The 17283-nt window shown below is 40.1% G+C and overlaps 1 protein-coding gene across 2 annotated transcripts in view; it reads left to right on the top strand.

The window, feature by feature from the left end:
* MRPL22 (mitochondrial ribosomal protein L22) overlaps positions 1–6238 on the top strand; it is a 41620-nt gene extending 35382 nt beyond the window's left edge. For both annotated transcript variants that reach the window (XM_043464879.1, XM_043464878.1), the window contains exon 7: positions 5941–6238. In XM_043464879.1, the coding sequence (XP_043320814.1) occupies positions 5941–6152 (212 nt within the window). In that variant the 3' untranslated portion in view covers positions 6153–6238. The remainder of the gene's footprint in view (positions 1–5940) is intronic.
* The last annotated feature ends 11045 nt before the right edge of the window (positions 6239–17283 follow it).

The following is a 17283-nucleotide window of genomic DNA, read 5'->3' as shown; positions in this document are numbered from 1 at the left end:
TTCCAAAAAAATAAAAAATAAAAAAAAAATAAAAAAATAAAAACACAGATTCCCAGGCCTCACTACAGACTGAAACCCTAAGGGAGAGGCTTGGGTAAAGTCTATTGATTCTTACCTTTTTATAAAATGTGGGAAACTGATTGATCTTATAGTCTTTGAGAAGGCCTAGATAGTTCATTCCATAGATTTCTTTTAGAGTTTGAAAGCCTAGTTACTTGTTGACTGCCGGTTTGGCTCAGCAAAAGCTCTTTCAGTCCCCTGAGATAAGTAAGTTCATACATTTTAAGGGATCTACTTTTTTGGTAGCATAACTTGTCATTATGTGGTAACTCCTTCAAATGCTTGTCATCAGTCTAAGGCTCATACCTGGTGTTGCATGACCATAGACTTTGAAAGTTCATTTCCTTTTCAAACTTGTAATGATGACTAATGACACAGTGATAGGCCTTAACAAGTGGACATGGACTAATAAAATGTCACTGCTCCGTGATTCATAGCATCTTAAAGTAGTTCACTTCAGGGAATGTGAACGACTGACTTTGTAAATCAGTCTTCTGGGCTAAGACTGATGAAGGGGGAAGTGGGGAGGGTTTCTGAAGTTAATGTTAAGATTTGCATTTACCTAAATACAAGTAATCGGAAATATTGAGAGTATTTTCAATACATGGTACCTGCTGGGCAATATCTTTGAAGGTCATTTCTACTTTTGAGATATCTTAATGTTTTTTCTTTCATTCAAAAAATATTTGAGTGCCTGCTTCCCTGGTGGCTCAGTCGGTAAGGTTCTGCCTGCAATTCTGGAGACCTGGGTTTGATCCCTGGGTTGGGATGATCCCCTGAAGAAGGAAATGGCAACCAGCTCCAGAATTCTTGCCTGGAGAATCCCATGAACAGAGGAGCCTGGGGGGCTACAGTCCATGGGGTCACAAGAGTTGGACATGACTGAGTGACTTACTTTTGCTTTTCAGTGGGTATAATACCCACACAATTAGGTGATGGTATATCTTTTGTAGCAGTTTAAAACATTTAGTACTTGTAGTTTTGGTTTTTGTCAGTAGTAGTACTTTGGAATACGTGAACCGAGAACTTTCAGATGTTCAAGCTGGTTTTAGAAAAGGCAGAGGAACCAGAGATCAAATTGCCAATATCTGCTGGATCATCGAAAAAGCAAGAGAGTTCCAGAGAAACATCTATTTCTGCTTTATTGACTATGCCAAAGCCTTCGACTTTGTGGATCACAGTAAACTGTGGAAAATTCTGAAAGAGATGGGCATACCAGACCACCTGACCTGCCTCTTGAGAAACCTGTATGTAGGTCAGGAAGCAACAGTTAGAACTGGACATGGAACAACAGACTGGTTCCAAATAGGAAAAGGAGCATGTCAAGGCTGTATATTGTCACCCTGCTTATTTAACTTATATTTGGATGAAGCACAAGCTGGAATCAAGATTGCCGGGAGAAATATCAAATAACCTCAGATATGCAGATGACACCACCCTTATGGCAGAGAGTGAAGAGGAACTGAAAAGCCTCTTGATGAAAGTAAAAGAGGAGAGTGAAAAAGTTGGCTTAAAGCTCAACATTCAGAAAACTAAGATCATGGCATCTGGTCCCATCACCTCATGGGAAATAGATGGGGAAACAGTGGAAACAGTGTCAGACTTTATTTTTTTGGGGCTCCAAAATCACTGCAGATGGTGACTGCAGCCATGAAATTAAAAGACGCTTACTCCTTGGAAGGAAAGTTATGACCAACCTAGACAGGCATATAAAAAGCAGAGACATTACTTTGCCAACAAAGGTCCGTCTAGTCAAGGCTATGGTTTTTCCAGTGGTCATGTATGGATGTGAGAGTTGGACTGTGAAGAAAGCTGAGCACTGAAAAATTGATGCTTCTGAACTGTGGTGTTGGAGAAGACTCCTGAGAGTCCCTTGGACTTCAAGGAGATCCAACCAGTCCATCCTGAAAGGAATAAGTCCTGGGTGTTCATTGGAAGACTGATGCTGAAGCTGAAACTCCAATACTTTGGGCCACCTCATGCGAAGAGTTGACTCATTGGAAAAGACCCTGATGCTGGGAGGGATTGGGGGCAGGAGGAAAAGGGGACGACAGAGGATGAGATGGCTGGATGGCGTCACTGACTCAATGGGCATGAGTTTGAGTAAACTCCGGGAGTTGATGATGGACAGGGAGGCCTGGTGTGCTGCGATTCATGGGGTCGCAAAGAGTCGGACACGACTGAGCGACTGAACTGAACTGACTGAACTGAGTACTTTGGAAAGAAAGAAAGAAAAGTGAAGTCACTCAGTCATGTCCGACTCTTTGCGACCCCAGGGACTGCAGCCTACGAGGTTCTTCTGTCCATGGGATTTTCCCGGCAAGAATGCTGGAGTGGGTTGCCATTTCCTTCTCCAAAGCAGATGATAAAAAAAACCAAGTAGCTGAACACGGGGATCTGTAAGTACCTTTGTCTGGCCAAGATGCTGGGGGTGGGACAGGAGCAGGTGACCCTGTACCATGCTGTCTGGATGTTCCAAATCTCCTGCAGCCAGGCTCCCCTGCCAGAGGGAAAGGGGTTCCCTCGCTGCCTGCATGGGTCCAGGGAAGCCCTGCTGGCTGGCAAGCCAGAGCAGCATTGCTGGGCGACAGCACGTTGGTCTTCCAACACCTTGGGTGAGATTTTGCATGTGACCTCGACTAGATGCCAGCACTGCCAGGAGCCCCTGCTCCCTAGTGAGAGGAAGTACTTTGGAAGAATATACAAATTGTTCTCCTGTGTTGGACCAAAACCGTACATATTAGTACTGTGTGTACTTGGGAAGCTATGAAATTTAGTTTAGAATTTGAGCAAATTTAGCAGACACATCTCTTCATGGGAAATAGATGGGAAACAATGGAAACAGTGACAGACTTTATTTTTTTGGGCTCCAAAATCACTGCAGATGGTGACTGCAGCTGTGAAATTCAAAGATGCTTGCTCTTTGGAAGAAAAGCTATGACCAACCTAGACAGCATATTAAAAAGCAGAGACATTCCTTTGCCGACAAAGGCCTGTCTAGTCAAAGCTATGGTTTTTCCAGTAGTCATGTATGGATGTGAGAGTTGAACCACAAAGAAAACTGAGTGCTGAAGAATTGATGCTTTTGAACTGTGGTGTTGGAGAAGACTCTTGAGAGTCCCTTGGACTTCAAGGAGATCCAACCAGTCCATCCTAAAGGACATCAGTCCTGAATATTCACTGGAAGGACTGATGCTGAAGCTGAAACTCCAATACTTTGGCCACCTGCTGCGAAGAACTGACTCATTGGTAAAGACCCTGATGCTGGGAAAAATTGAAGGCAGGAAGAGACGGGGATGACAGAGGATGAGATGGTTGGATGGCATCACTGATTCAATGGACATGAGTTTGAGCAAGCTCCGGGATTTAGTGATGGGCAGGGAAGCCTGGCTTCACACTCAGCAGAAACTTGAAATTTCTATTTGTTGAGTGAGTGAACGACACAGTTTTGGATCTGCTGAAACTGTGCTGTTCATTCACTCAACAAATAGAAATTCCAAGTTTCATTTAGGACAGATTGCTATTAAAGTGGGCATCTACATACTGTTTCATTATAATTGAAATAGTTCTGTACTAAAGCAGTTTGAAACTCAACATACATAATTAGTGGAGGAGAGACTGGAGGAGGGAGACCATAAACTAATTTGGAATCTATACTGTAAACCCTGATTTCATTTAGATCTGAGTGGTTGTGTTGTGTATTCCCATTCCAGAGTGTTAAAGAATCCTGGTGTTTCAGAAGAGTTAATGTTTTTGTTTTTGGCATAAAAAAGTGATGGCATTATATGCATGAAGGTTAGGCAAATGTTATTTTATGGCCTAAAGAGGAAATCATAGCTGGCATTTTGCAGGTTCTGAATGTTTGCTCTTAGGTATTTTGGGAGAAATGGAAAGAAAATGATAGTTAGCATAAACCCTGATAGCATTGATCATTGTGTTTTGATAGATTATGTAGTGTTGCACAGTTAGCTAATTTTGATACTTCTTTCCCTGGAGTGTAGCAGTCCTTATTCTCAGAGCATTTGGAAATTGATGCTCAAATTGGGTAGAGTAGTAGTTTTGGATAAAATTAGCCATCATGTTTGTAAAATCTTTTCAGAAGTTTCTACACTCTTCCCAGTGTCAGTGGTTTTATTTTTAGGATTCCTCCTGACAAGTGGATTCAGAGCACCTGGAAGTACTTTGTATTATAAAGTGATTTGTGTAATACTGGTTTTTGTTTGGAAAAACTAAAAAAAAAAATTTTATTGAAGTATAATTGACATGCAGCATTACGTTAGTTCCAGGTTTGCAGCTGGATGATTCGGTGTTGCAGAGTGATCACCAGAACACATCTAGTTAGTGTCTTTCACCATACATTGTTACAGTTTTTTTTCCTTGTGATGAGATCTTGTAGTATCTCTTCTCAACTTTCAAATATGCAATATGGGTATTATTGACTACAGTCACCATGCTGTACATTACATTCCCATGGCTTATTTATTTTATAACTGAAAGTTTGTACCTTTTGACTCACTTCATCCATTTTGCCCACCTGCCCATTACCCCTATCTTTGGAAATTCTTAAATTCATTTCTTTAGTGCCCAGCAGATGAATTTAATAAATAGGCAGTTAACTCTCACCTTGTCTCACTGAAACCCCAGGCAGTTTTCTTAGTCACTTTCATCCTTAGCTTTCTCTTTGGCAAAGATGGTTCTGCTAAAATCACTTCATGAGAGGTTTGTGGTCAGAGGCTTGTGGAGCACATACTTTGACATGGTCTCTGTAATATAAAGTTCTGTCACAGTAAGAATAAAAGTGGTGAGTATGAAAGTGAATTGATTTGCTATGTATGCTATAGATTTTACCTTTTTAAAAGGCTTATTAAATTAACTAAAAATGTAAGACTAAATTCAGAAGGTAGTTACTATGATTTACCATGGGTGAACAGGTGAATAGATTGCTTCTTGTACTATTTAAAAGATTTCTTCAAATTTTACAAGGTCAAACCTTGACATGTAGAATAGGGGCAGGGAGATGAGGGGATGGATGTGATGCAGGAGTTCCTAAACCTGACTCTGAATCAGAGTTGCCTGGATTGGGGGATGTTGTTTGCTCAGGATATAATTTCCAAGGCCCACTCCAAATATAAATTAGAATATCAGCATCAGCATTTTAAATGTGTTCCCTAGGTTTGTTTGATGTAGTAGGCTGAGGATAGCATTTGGGAACCATTGGTTCCAGAGGTTTCTCATATAGTTAGAATAAAATCAAAATGTTGTTCCCACAACTTCAGGGCTTTGTGTAATCTTATCTTCATCTCTGATCTCTTCCCCTTACTTGTATCACTCTTCGCCTTGCTTACTGTGCTTTAGCGGGTTCTGGGCCTGAAATAAGCCAAGGATGTTCTTACCTTTGGGGCTTTGTGTTTGCTCTTTCCTCAGCCTGGAACACCTTGCCCTTAGATATTTGCATGAATGATTCATTCTGCTCTTGGATCAAATGTCTCTTCCTCTTGACACCACCCAGTCTCAAGTTGCCCCCAGAACACCCCCTCAGTCTCTGTCACATCACTGTTTGTTTTATTCATAGCACTTGTCACTAACTCAAATGATGGTGTTTGTTTTCTGTCATTCTCCTCTAGAGTGTCCACTGTATGGAGCCAGGGCCCTTGCTGGTCTTATTCACTCTTAATTCTCCAGGACCTGAGACGGAGCCTGGTCTCTAAGGAAGAGCTCAGGAGATACTTGTCTTTAGATAAGCCTACTCTAGCCAGCCAGTGAGCTCATGTAATCTTAGAATTTAGCTGAGAAGACAGAAATTGCTCAGCCGATCAAGCTGTAATCTTGCAGATACAGTTATGGTTGTTTTGTGTAATTCTCTTTTTCTTCCCTGTTTAGCTGAGTCCACCTCAGGGCGAGGCCAATACCTGAAACGCATCCGATACCACGGCAGAGGTCGCTTTGGGATTATGGAGAAGGTTTTTTGTCATTATTTTGTGAAGTTGGTGGAAGGCCCTCCACCTCCACCTGAGGCACCAAAGACAGCAGTAACCCACGCCAAAGAGTACATCCAGGAGCTTCGTAACCGGACCATCATTCATGCTCTGTGATGGGACTATTCAGACTCCATGGTGTATATATTTTACCATTTGTTTCTTAAAACCAACAAAAATTAAAGACTAATGCTTTTTATGAATCGTTATTGAATTATTGAAATATGAAGTACCCCTGCTGGTTTTATATGAATATTTATAAAGCTCTGTCCATTTCTTGTGAGCCTCTGGGTATATTTTATGTCTTTGCAACTAGGAAGGGGAAATCAGCTTTAAACATAGTGACAGACTGTATAATTCAGAAGGCTTTTTTTGAGTACTATTTGAAAGGAATGTTAACTTTGTAGCTAGTGCCCTGCAGTTGGTAGTTTTGATACTGGAGTTGAGTAGAAAGTTATATAGGATAAGAAAACTTGTCCTTATTATTTCACTTGATTTTTCTCTTGAGACTAAGGGAGGGGTGGTGGAGGGGGGCATGCTTGCATGTTGTTTCACTGCAGTATTTTAGAGCATTCTGTGGTTCAGTTTTTCCTTTCACTGTTGGCATTGACTAGTGGGTGAGGGTTTATATTATCCTTTACTATTTTAGCTGAAACTTGAAATTATAGGAATTCATTAGAATATTAATCTAAAACTCCAAAAATCATTTAACTTATAAAGTTTATTTTCCTAAAATAACAACTGTTTTTATGTCTCCTTCCAACAGTGCTATCTGTTGCTTGGCTATCTTGTTTAGGATTGATTCATTTTTTCAGAGTGAATTCGATTAGAACCAATCTCAGCCTTGCATTCTAAAATAAGGCAGTAGATGGCACTCAGTTCCCTCTTGTTAGCAGAAATGTTAATAGTATTCAGCACTGCCTGGTTCTTGTTGTTAGACAAGAGGCACTCTGTCCACGGCCCTAGTCCAGTGTTTCTCTAATGTTTATATGCAGAGGAAGAACCTGGGGTGCTTATTAATGCAGCCTTCTGGGTCCCTCTCTGACCCTCTCCCCCAAAGATTCTGATTCGCTAGAAATCTGTTTTAAATAAGCACTTCCAGATGATTCTGTTTTCGGGGACTGCACTTCAAGTCAGATGAAGAATGTAGCTTCAGTGCCATGTTTTAAGATGGCATTAATAATAGCTACTATTTATTGGGACCTCATTATTTGACATGCTCTGTGTTGTATTTTACAAATAACTATCTCTGGGTTACACAGTTTGTAAATATTGGACTACGATTTAAACTCTAGGTTTAAGTATCTATTTATGCATACCTAATGAATAGACTTCCCTGGTGGCTCAGATGGTAAAGCATCTGCCTACAATGTGGGAGACTCGAGTTCAATCCCTGGGTCGGGAAGATCTCGTGGAGCAGGAAATGGCAACCCACTCCAGTATTCTTGCCTGGAAAATCCCATGGACAGAGGAGCCTGGTGGGCTATAGTCCAAGGGGTTGCAAAGAGTCTGACTGAGCAACTTCACTTCACTAATGAATATACAGGAATATTTCTAGGCCTCTGCAGTTAACCTAATGTATGGATAAAAAAGACAGAGGGCTCAGTAAATAAGCCACTGAGGTGTAGGGCAGATTCATTCTGGGTCCTAAGATATTATATCATGGAAGAATGGAAATAACACTGGAGTGGTAGAAGGCGACCTTTGTTCTAGTCTTGGCATAATCACTAACCAGAAGGAAGACTCCGGGCAGGTCTCCTCTGTGCCTGGCCTCCATTTAATTCACCTAGAAGATAAGAGGCTCAGAGTTGTCTTAAAAACACCTTCAGAATCACTTGAAGGGCTTGTTAAAAGATCCAAATCCCTGGGCCTCACTCCAACTTAATGAGTCAGGGTTTGGTGTGGGGGAGCAGGGGTTTGCCCTGGTAACGAATGCCCCAGTGATGTGTGGCTAAGAATCCCTGGACCAGAGGGTCTCTAGGCTTTCTCTCGGGGCAGATTCTGGATGAGTTTTAATTTCAAGAGTTTTTACTTCCTTGGTTGTGACTGAAACACGCCAGGTGGTGGTGTGGACTCCGTAACTATAAATTGCGTGAATGAGGATGCTGCTTCATCAGGCTGTTCAAACTTTTGAAATAGGTAAAAACAAAACATCTTGGAGTCTAATGAAGAACGTTAGCTTGTAATCTAAGATTCAGCCTTCATTTGGAACTGCTTCTGGTATGTTAAAGTGTACTAATTGCTAACCTTCAGGACTGGGTACTGTTTTAAACATGGTATATACATTATCTCAATGAACCTTTTCCATTGTGACTGTTGCTAAGTATATCTGGTTAGTTTCCGTGCTGAAATTAACTTTACATGGTTCAGAAATTGATGTCTTCTCTCTAACAATATCTGAATGCTTGTAATCTCCTTTTTTTTCCCCAGAGAATTATGATAGATTTAAACTTTTTTTGTTAGTGTATAGCACATTCAGGAGGGCTTTGTAGGTGACTCAGTGGTAAAGAATCCGTCTGCCAAGCAGGATATGTAGGTTCAGTCCCTGGGTCGTGAAAATCCTCTGGAGAAGGAAATGGCAACCCACTCCAGTATTCTTGCTTGGGAAATCTTGTGGACAGAGGAGCCTGACGAGCTACAGTGCTTGGGGTCACAGAGTCACACGTGATTGAGTGTCTAACCAACAGCAACATCAGCACTTTCAGGAATTGCACCAATCACAAGTTTAGCTGAATAAATGATCAAGTGATGAACATACCCAGGTAAGCAGATGAAGAAGCTTTTGAAGCAGCTCAGTTTATTGGGCAACTGTTATATGCCTGGGAGGATACAGGTAGTGAAAAAGGAATCAACCCCTGCTGTGGAGCTCACACTCTGCTAGGAAAGGCAGAGTAATTCAGTAGGTCAGTGATTACACGCGTTCACTGTGCTGATGTTACAAGAGCAGAGAAATGGGACTTTGGGAGTAGACATCAGGGCACCCTGGAAAACTGTCTTTGGGTTTTGGGGAAATTAATTTTTTTTAGAGATATAGTGAGGGGAAAAGGTAAAAATGAAAAATGTCATATGGATCAGTAAAGGGTTATGTTGTCAGACCAGTTTGGGTTGTTTTCAACTGTATGAACGTTAGGACCATTTCATCCTTCCAGAAGTTGAGAAGTATGTAGGATGTGTGATGCAGAGGGGAGTATACTGTCTCTGGAGCTGACTCCGAGTTACCAAACTGTGAATGAGGCTCCAGCTAACCCTGAGGGGAAGGACGTGTGAAGTGAGTATACTGTGAACATTGCAAAATAAAATGGATGTGTTTCTCCACAAGTGATGAAAATGACTGGATTTTTTCCATGGATTTCATTTTAATGCAGAGGTTGTAGTAACAATTTTAGTTGATTAAGAAGAGTTCAGTCACATGTGTGGGTTTAAAACAGGAAAGGTTTTGGAGTGGGTGAGCTTCCAGAAAGATTCTAAAGCAGGACAAAATTACATAGATGACATTATTAACACTTCTAGGAATAGGCCCCTCTTCTCAGCCATTGTCTGATGTAACTGTCTAGGGTCCAATTTCTGTATGAGATAGGTTTTAGCCTTTAGTCTTAAGCAAACCAGCCTACTGTGAGTTACGTTAGTATACAGCTTAGGATGTCTCTGTTATGGAACCACAAATTCATTGGATTAAAGAGAAAATATTGGTAAGTGAATCATACTTGTGCACTCAAGTAAAATGTTTTTTTATGTTTATCCAGTAGGGACTGAATTAATAATTATTTTCACTTAACAGCCCAAGGAGACTCATAAAATTTTTACTCTGGAAAGTAAGGAATGGCAATATTAATATCAAATGAAGTGGAATTTAAGGAAAGGCATAAATGAACCTAAAAGGGTTGTTTAATGCACATTTGGAGGAACACATTCTACAGTCAATTTGAAACCATTTCTAAACCTCCTGAAGGTCATCTTAAAGTTTCAAGTTTCCATAGTGGACCCCAGCATAAGAAAATCTGATTTAAATGATTTAAGTTCATTTTATCTATCTGGCCATAGTTCGTGACTCTTTTCCTATATTCATGCTCTTTACAGTGTGACTCTGCAGTTCCTCTTATTGCAAAGTGGAGTCTCTTCTGACCTGTTGAATTTGGGCTGACTTTCTAATAGCATGTGGCAAAAGTGACAGCTTGCAGGTTTCCAGCCTTGTCTCTGTTTGCTTCCTTACTCTTTCTTGGATCTCTGCTTCTCTATGTAAACAAGCCCAGGCTGATGTGCTCAAGGATGGGAGACCATGTAGAAGAGAGATGTGGGCCCCAGCTTACAGCCAGCCAGCCACAAAACACACGAAAGATCCTAGCCAGCATTCACATAGCTGCTGACGCAATGAACACTGATGACAGGTGAGAACAGGTAAACCAGCACAAACTGACTATAGATGCATGAAGAAGTTAGTAAGTTCTTATTAAGCCACTGGACTGTGAGGTAGTTTGCTACATAGTAGTAGGTCTAATAAATATTTCAAACTTTGTACTGTAAAGAGAATACCAGTCTTTTCAAATGTCTGTAACGATTGGTAAAATTGATTCTACAAATTTTAAATTCTATAGTTGTAGACTCTAAATTGATTCTACAATTTTAATTTTGATTTACAAAGAAGTCCTCACATTCTCTCAAATAAGAATCATAGAGCATTTTTAAAAATCATACTGCCCTAAAATCAGAAATTTGTTCTTTTTAAGAAAGTTTAAGCATAATCTCCTTGATAATAAAACACTCCTTAATTCTTTGAGGGAAAAATGGATATGGACAGATCTTGTAAGTTTAATGAAGAAATACAAATGATACTAATAGACAAGACAGGAAAGCAACCTAAATGTTCATTGATAAATGAATGGATAAAGAAGATGTGGTACACATACACAATTGAATACTACTCAGTCATAAAAAAGAATGAAATAGTGCCATTTGCAGCAGTATGGATAAACCTAGAGATTATCATACTGTCCTTCACATTATCAAGTGAGTCAGAAAGACAAATACTATGATATCACTTATATGTGGAATCTGAAATGCAACATAAATGATTTACAAAACAGAAACAGACACACAGACATAGAAAACAAAACTTACGGTTACCAAAGGAAAAAGGGCTTGAGGGAGAGATAAATTAGGAGTTTGGGATTAGCAGATACAAAATACTATATATAAAATAGGTGAAAAACAAAGTCCTACTGTATAGCACAGGAAACTGTATTCAATATCCTGTAATCATATGGAGAAGAATATGAAAAGGTATATGTGTATATAGGGATATATATGTGTGTGTTTATATATATATATATATATGTGTGTGTGTGTGTGTGTATATATATATATATATATATAGCTGAAACACTTCACTGTATACCAGAAGCTGATAGAACATTGTAAATCAGCTATACGTTCATTTAAAAAAATGAAAATATATGTATGATACAAGGGCATAAAACCTTACAGAAAAGTTATTAAGGATCCTGTGAAGAAATAGGCTGGGTCATTCTGTTTGTCTGTATGGTTCTGGATTAGAATTGATCATAAGATGAACTTGAGTAATAACTGGGAATTAGAAGTGATGCGCTCACAATCATTTTGGCGTCTCTATACCTGTCACAGTAGTGCCTCAGTGTAAGACACCACACTAGGGCAGCAAGTGTCCCATTTCAACATCTTGTTAGACTAAGCAGAAGGGAATTATTAAGGCTCTTAGCTCAAAGAATTTCTAAGTGGGCCCAGACTATATAATATGTTTTCCCCTGGTCTGCAGGCACTTCACTTTATTTTCTGAATCAGGAGTGGGTAACAGTGACTGGCAGACGTGTCATAAGACTGAAACTTAGCTGTAAAGTAGTCTAGAAATACACTTTCTAATTTTCTGGCCTCTTAAAACGTGTCAGTGTTCTGCAGCCAGAGACCACCATGAACACAGTTGAACAAGTTGGGTTTATTACTTCTTGCAGCAAGGGAGAACACACCACGGCGACAGTGGGGAATCCTCAGCAAGAGGATATTAGGACTTGGGCTTTGGTGGAGTGATTTTATAGGATTTGGGCTTTGGTTGGTTGACTTGCTAGGGTTTGCTCTTAATTTGATGTCATCATACAGTGTGGGTGGGGGACATTCTATGATTGATTATCTCAATAAATTTTACATATAGGGAGCGCAAACGTGGGTGAGGAAATAGGTGTAAATAATTGATAAAGAATTAACAGTCACTCATTTTAGCAAAGCGAAGGTGTTTGGTATTTTGTGGATGGCACCACGACCTTGTTTTTGTCTATGCTTAGATGGAATTATGGTGTGTACTTGTTTTATTTCATTTAATCGTGCTCCCGGAATGACCTTGTCTGAGTTGGTATTCTGTGAGATGGTTTCTGTTCAACAGGAGAAGTGCCTATCCAGCTGTCAAGTGCCTATCCAGCTTCTGAATGTCAGGGGCTGTTCTTTTCTTTTTCAAATACTGGCTGGAAGGAAATTTGAGCAGCTGTTGGCTAAGCAAATCTGTTGTATCTGCCTCAAGTATCATCATACTTAATGGTAACACTGGAATTTCCCACCAAAGTGGGGGACAAGTCAAGTGTGCCAACTATTCATGTTATTTAGTATTTCCCAACAGTTTAGTCAAAAGCTGTAAGATAAAATGAAATAAGAGCAAAATCTTTGGAAAAGAAGAGATGAATTATTACTTGCATATAACTGCCTCCCTGGGAAACTAGGAAAATCAACTGAAAAATTATTAGAAGTAAGAAGAGTTCAGTAAGTCAGTTGGTTGCAAAATCAGTATAAGTCAATGCTTATCTTTTAAATTAGCAATCATCAGAATATATAATTTTAAAAAGCCATTAAAATAGAGACTAAATTAGAAAATATCTAGGAATAAACTTGACATATGAAAAGTATGCAGGACCCATATAAACAAAATCATAAAACTTTCCTGGGACACTTCAAGACTTACATGGTAGGGCATACTACATTCTTGGATGGCATAACTCAGTAATTTGCCATTTCTATTCTAATAAAAATGTCAAAAGTATTCTTTTTTTATCTAGACAGTATAATCCTAAGGTCACCTGGGAAGCTTAATAAAAAGCTGAGGAATTTTTAGAAGATTGGGAGGTGACTTACATTGCTAGAAAGATTTATTGTCAGAGCAGCATGGTTCTTGTGTAAGAATAAAAATAGGCCCCCAAACAGACTTAAGTATTATACATTTGGTTTAGGATGAAGGTGGAATTGAAATGTTCTTACGCCTCTGCTTAAAATATAGGAAGCATGTCTCTTCTGTCCTGATAGTGAGAAAATGACATAAACTACAAAATCATTACTTTGCTTGAGCTCATGAGAAAGATGAGGTTGGGAGGCACAGCCTCATTCAGAAGAGAGACAAGCCCCTCTGAAGAGAGATGGGCTTCACAACTGTCTCCACTCCCACAGAGCCTGGGGAGCAGAAACTCCGCCACTGTCCACGTGGGGAGAAGAGATCAGCTAAATTGTAGCTGAAAATCCACATGTGGGTCAGCTGTAAATCTGGGGTAGCTGAGGTAGCAGAGGAGTTCCATCTCAGCTAGACTGTCCTCCACACACTTCCACCAGGTGCTCACCAGAAGTACTGGGGGAGGGCAGGAGACTGGCCCTCTTGAACCCACATCTGAGGTCCAGACAGAGGGAGGCAGTTGGCGGATGTTGGGGACATAAAATGCCATTGGCTTCCCTGGATTTTCCTCCCTTAGGGATCAAAAGCTCTAAGCTGCTGGGGATAGGGTGGGAAACTCAAGTTGCCCACAGGTTTCAAAGTGATCAGTGGACAGGGGGCTCAAGACCCTGCCTTTTTCCCTGGACAGTAGACTACACCCTCAAGTCTCTGCAGTGGCAGTCTGTTACTCTCAGGGCAGACAGACCAAAATGTGTTCCTTAATAACTGTGTGAAAAGCATTTGATAACATTGAACATCCATTTATGATAAAAACTCAGCAAACTAGAACTTTCTCAATCTGATAATAGACATCTACAAAAACCCTATGGCTACCGTCATACTTAATGGTAGAAGATAGAGTCTATGAATTGTGGTGTGTCCCTACAATGGAATACTTCTCATCAATAAGATGGATGAATTGCTGATACAAACAACGGCATGGACGAATCTCAAAAGCACTACAGTAAGTGAAAAGGCTGAACTCAAAAGTTTATATGTTGTATATTTCATTGACATTCAGGAAAAGGCAAAACCACATGATCATAGAGAACAGATCAGGGTTGCCAGGGGCTGGCAGGTGGGGAATGGGGGATTGACTACAAATGGGCACAAGCAAACTTTGGGGGATGGTGGAAATACTCCATCTGTGGGTGTTGATTGTTGTGACTACACATGGCGTTTGTCAAAATTCATGACGCTATCATAAGAGTATGAATTACATCTCGAGAGATCTGACTTTAATAAACTGGTTCAAGAAGAAAGTATTATGCTATAAACAGTGCTGAAATAATTGAAAAATCATTTGTGGGAAGTTAATTCCTCACATCATCTGATAGGATTAATTCCAAATGGATTATAAATAAGAATAAAAAATGAAGCCATTAAAAGCTTAGAAATATGCAGAAAAGATAGGTGATGAATACATAGGAGAGCAAAGTATAAAGTAAAACAAGGAAGTGAAGATTACCACCTCAGGACAGTGATCATCAAGAGGTAAAAGGAGTGTTTTTGAGAAAGAAGCCATTGTAGGAATCTGTCTTCTCTCCCTCCTTCCCTCCCTCCCACTCCCCTTTCCTCCTCCTGCTCTCTTCCTCCCTCTGCTCTTCCTCCCTCTCCATGTCAGTGATGTGGATAGCAGTTACAGGAACATTTGTTTTATGATTATTCATCACACTGTGCAGCCTTCTGTTTTGTAGTTTTAAAAAAGGTAACACTTGGGGTCCGAATGTAATTGCCTACATTGTAACAGGATTTAGGCGCAGAGAGTCCAAGTCCGGATTTAGGCGCAGAGAGTCCAAGTCCATTGGTGAAGGTGGTTCCCCTCATTTTGTCATCAGTTCTCTCTCCCCTATCTAGTGCTCTGCCAGCCAGAGCAGCCACCTGGTTCAAAACAGTTAACAGACTCGAAACATGATAAACCAAACCCAGTTAGAAGAACCTACGTTGCAGTTATGAGGTGTATAATAAAAATTAAACAAATGTGAGTAAAATCAATCTGACTTGGAATGGAGAAAGCTTTTTAATTATCAAAGGCAGAAGACAAGGAAAAGATTGATAGATTTTATTACTTCCAAATTAAAAAGGATGTACACATTTTAAAACAGCAGAGCAAAACTGAAAGAGAACATATAATTGGGGAAAATATTTTAGAAATACATGACAGGGACTTCCCTGGTGGTCTGATGGCTAAGACTGTGCACTCCCAAGTGCAAGGGGCCCCGGTTCGATCCCTAGTCAGGGAACTAGATCCCACATGCCACAACTAAGAATTCACACACCACAACAAAGACTCAGTGCCGTCAAATAAATAACATTTAAAAATAAATATGGCAGATAAAGGGTTAGCATTCTTGAAATACAAAAAGCCCCTAAAATCAATGAGACCAATACTCCAATAGAAAAACAGGCAACCAGGTTGGATGCATGAGACAAGTGCTCAGGGCTGGTGCACTGGGAAGACCCACAGGGATGGGATGGGGAGGGAGGCGGGAGGGGGTTCAGGATGGGGAACACATGTAAATCCATGGCTGATTCATGTCAATGTGTGGCAAAAACCACTACAATATTGTAAAGTAATTAGCCTTCAACTAATAAATGAAAAAAAGAAAAAACAGGCAAGGAATATGAATGGGGGATTTTTAAGAGAAGAAGTAGTACTTCTAAAAATAATTCTTCCTAATAGTCAAATAGTTGCACGTTGAAAGTGTGCACTTGTTACACATCTAATTGCCCAGTATTAGGATGGAAACATCTAGAATTGGGAAATTGTAGAGAAAAGAACACTGGAGCACTTGGTAGAAGTCCAGCAGCATTAAAAAGAGCCTCAAGAACTGTTTTCATTAACATATGTTAATGTTTTCATAATATACGCACAAAGATACTCATAATAAAGACAACTAAATGACCTAAAGCATTGCAATGACAGGAAACTGGCTAGGTTACGTTTCCTGTGTGTGCTTGGGCATTTTCCAGCTAAAATGGCACCATTGTGTGACTTAGAAAAAAGTCGTCTTCTATTCCAGGAGACCCCACCCCACACCAGGCCTACCGCTTGTGCAGGCAACAACTTGGACTGTGGAGATCAGGGCTCTGATACACAAATGATGGTATACTGTGAAGTCATTAGAACACAGTTTTGGATGACAGGGGTCAGGTTCACAGTATGCTATTAATGACATACAGTGTCACTTCACACAATACGAAGTGTTGACTAGTTACTAGGTGTTACTTAAAACATAAATTTTTCATTGTGTACAGCATAAGTAATCTTTCAAAGTATAATAATATGCATAGAAAACTAGGGGAAAAAACCCTAGAAGGATGTATACCAGTATTTTTAAGAGTATTATAGCTGGATGAAAAGATTATAGGTGGTTTTTATTTTTCCTTTTGTACTTTCTATATCTTTGATATTTTCTTGGTGGAATGTTTATTATTAGGTAATCGGGGGAAAAAAGTAAAATTTAAAAAAAATCTCATTTAGGATACTGAGCAGAAGCAGGTGAAAAATGCAACTTACCCAGGAGAAGTGTATGCCTTTGGTTACTTTCATTACCTTGAGCTTCACATAAAACCTTAAGCCTTATAGATAGAAAAGTCAGTAAGAGTGCGCCTGTTTAGATGACATTTAGTGACAGTGGTGAAAATGTGACCACGTGAGAAAGCTGAAATGAGATGAGGTTACATGCCACAGGCCATCCTTGATGTGCAGGTTGTAACCCGAGCAAGATGCTTCTGACCCAGCCCTGCTCATGACAGATGTTAAGGGGCCAAAGGAAGCTCAGCATGGGTTAACGGACAGATGGAGAAGGCAGTGGGAAGCCCTGGCTAAGCCAGAGAAGCCCGGGAGGCCAGTGTACCCTCTACCCAGTGATTCAAGTGGGAGGTAAAGGCAAAACAGTCTTTAGCAGGCTAGTTACTTTATATCCAAGTTCCCTGTTCTGTTAAGGTGCTAACTGCAAAGTGAGAGTGTTAAATGTGGCATTTCCCTTAATGGTTTGTTTTCCCTGAAGCCAGTGGTGTTATGTGTTGATG

The sequence above is a fragment of the Cervus canadensis genome, chromosome 4 (assembly GCF_019320065.1).
Source record: "Cervus canadensis isolate Bull #8, Minnesota chromosome 4, ASM1932006v1, whole genome shotgun sequence".
In the NCBI taxonomy this organism is placed as follows: domain Eukaryota; kingdom Metazoa; phylum Chordata; class Mammalia; order Artiodactyla; family Cervidae; genus Cervus; species Cervus canadensis.
This window is presented reverse-complemented; position numbering and strand designations above follow the sequence as displayed.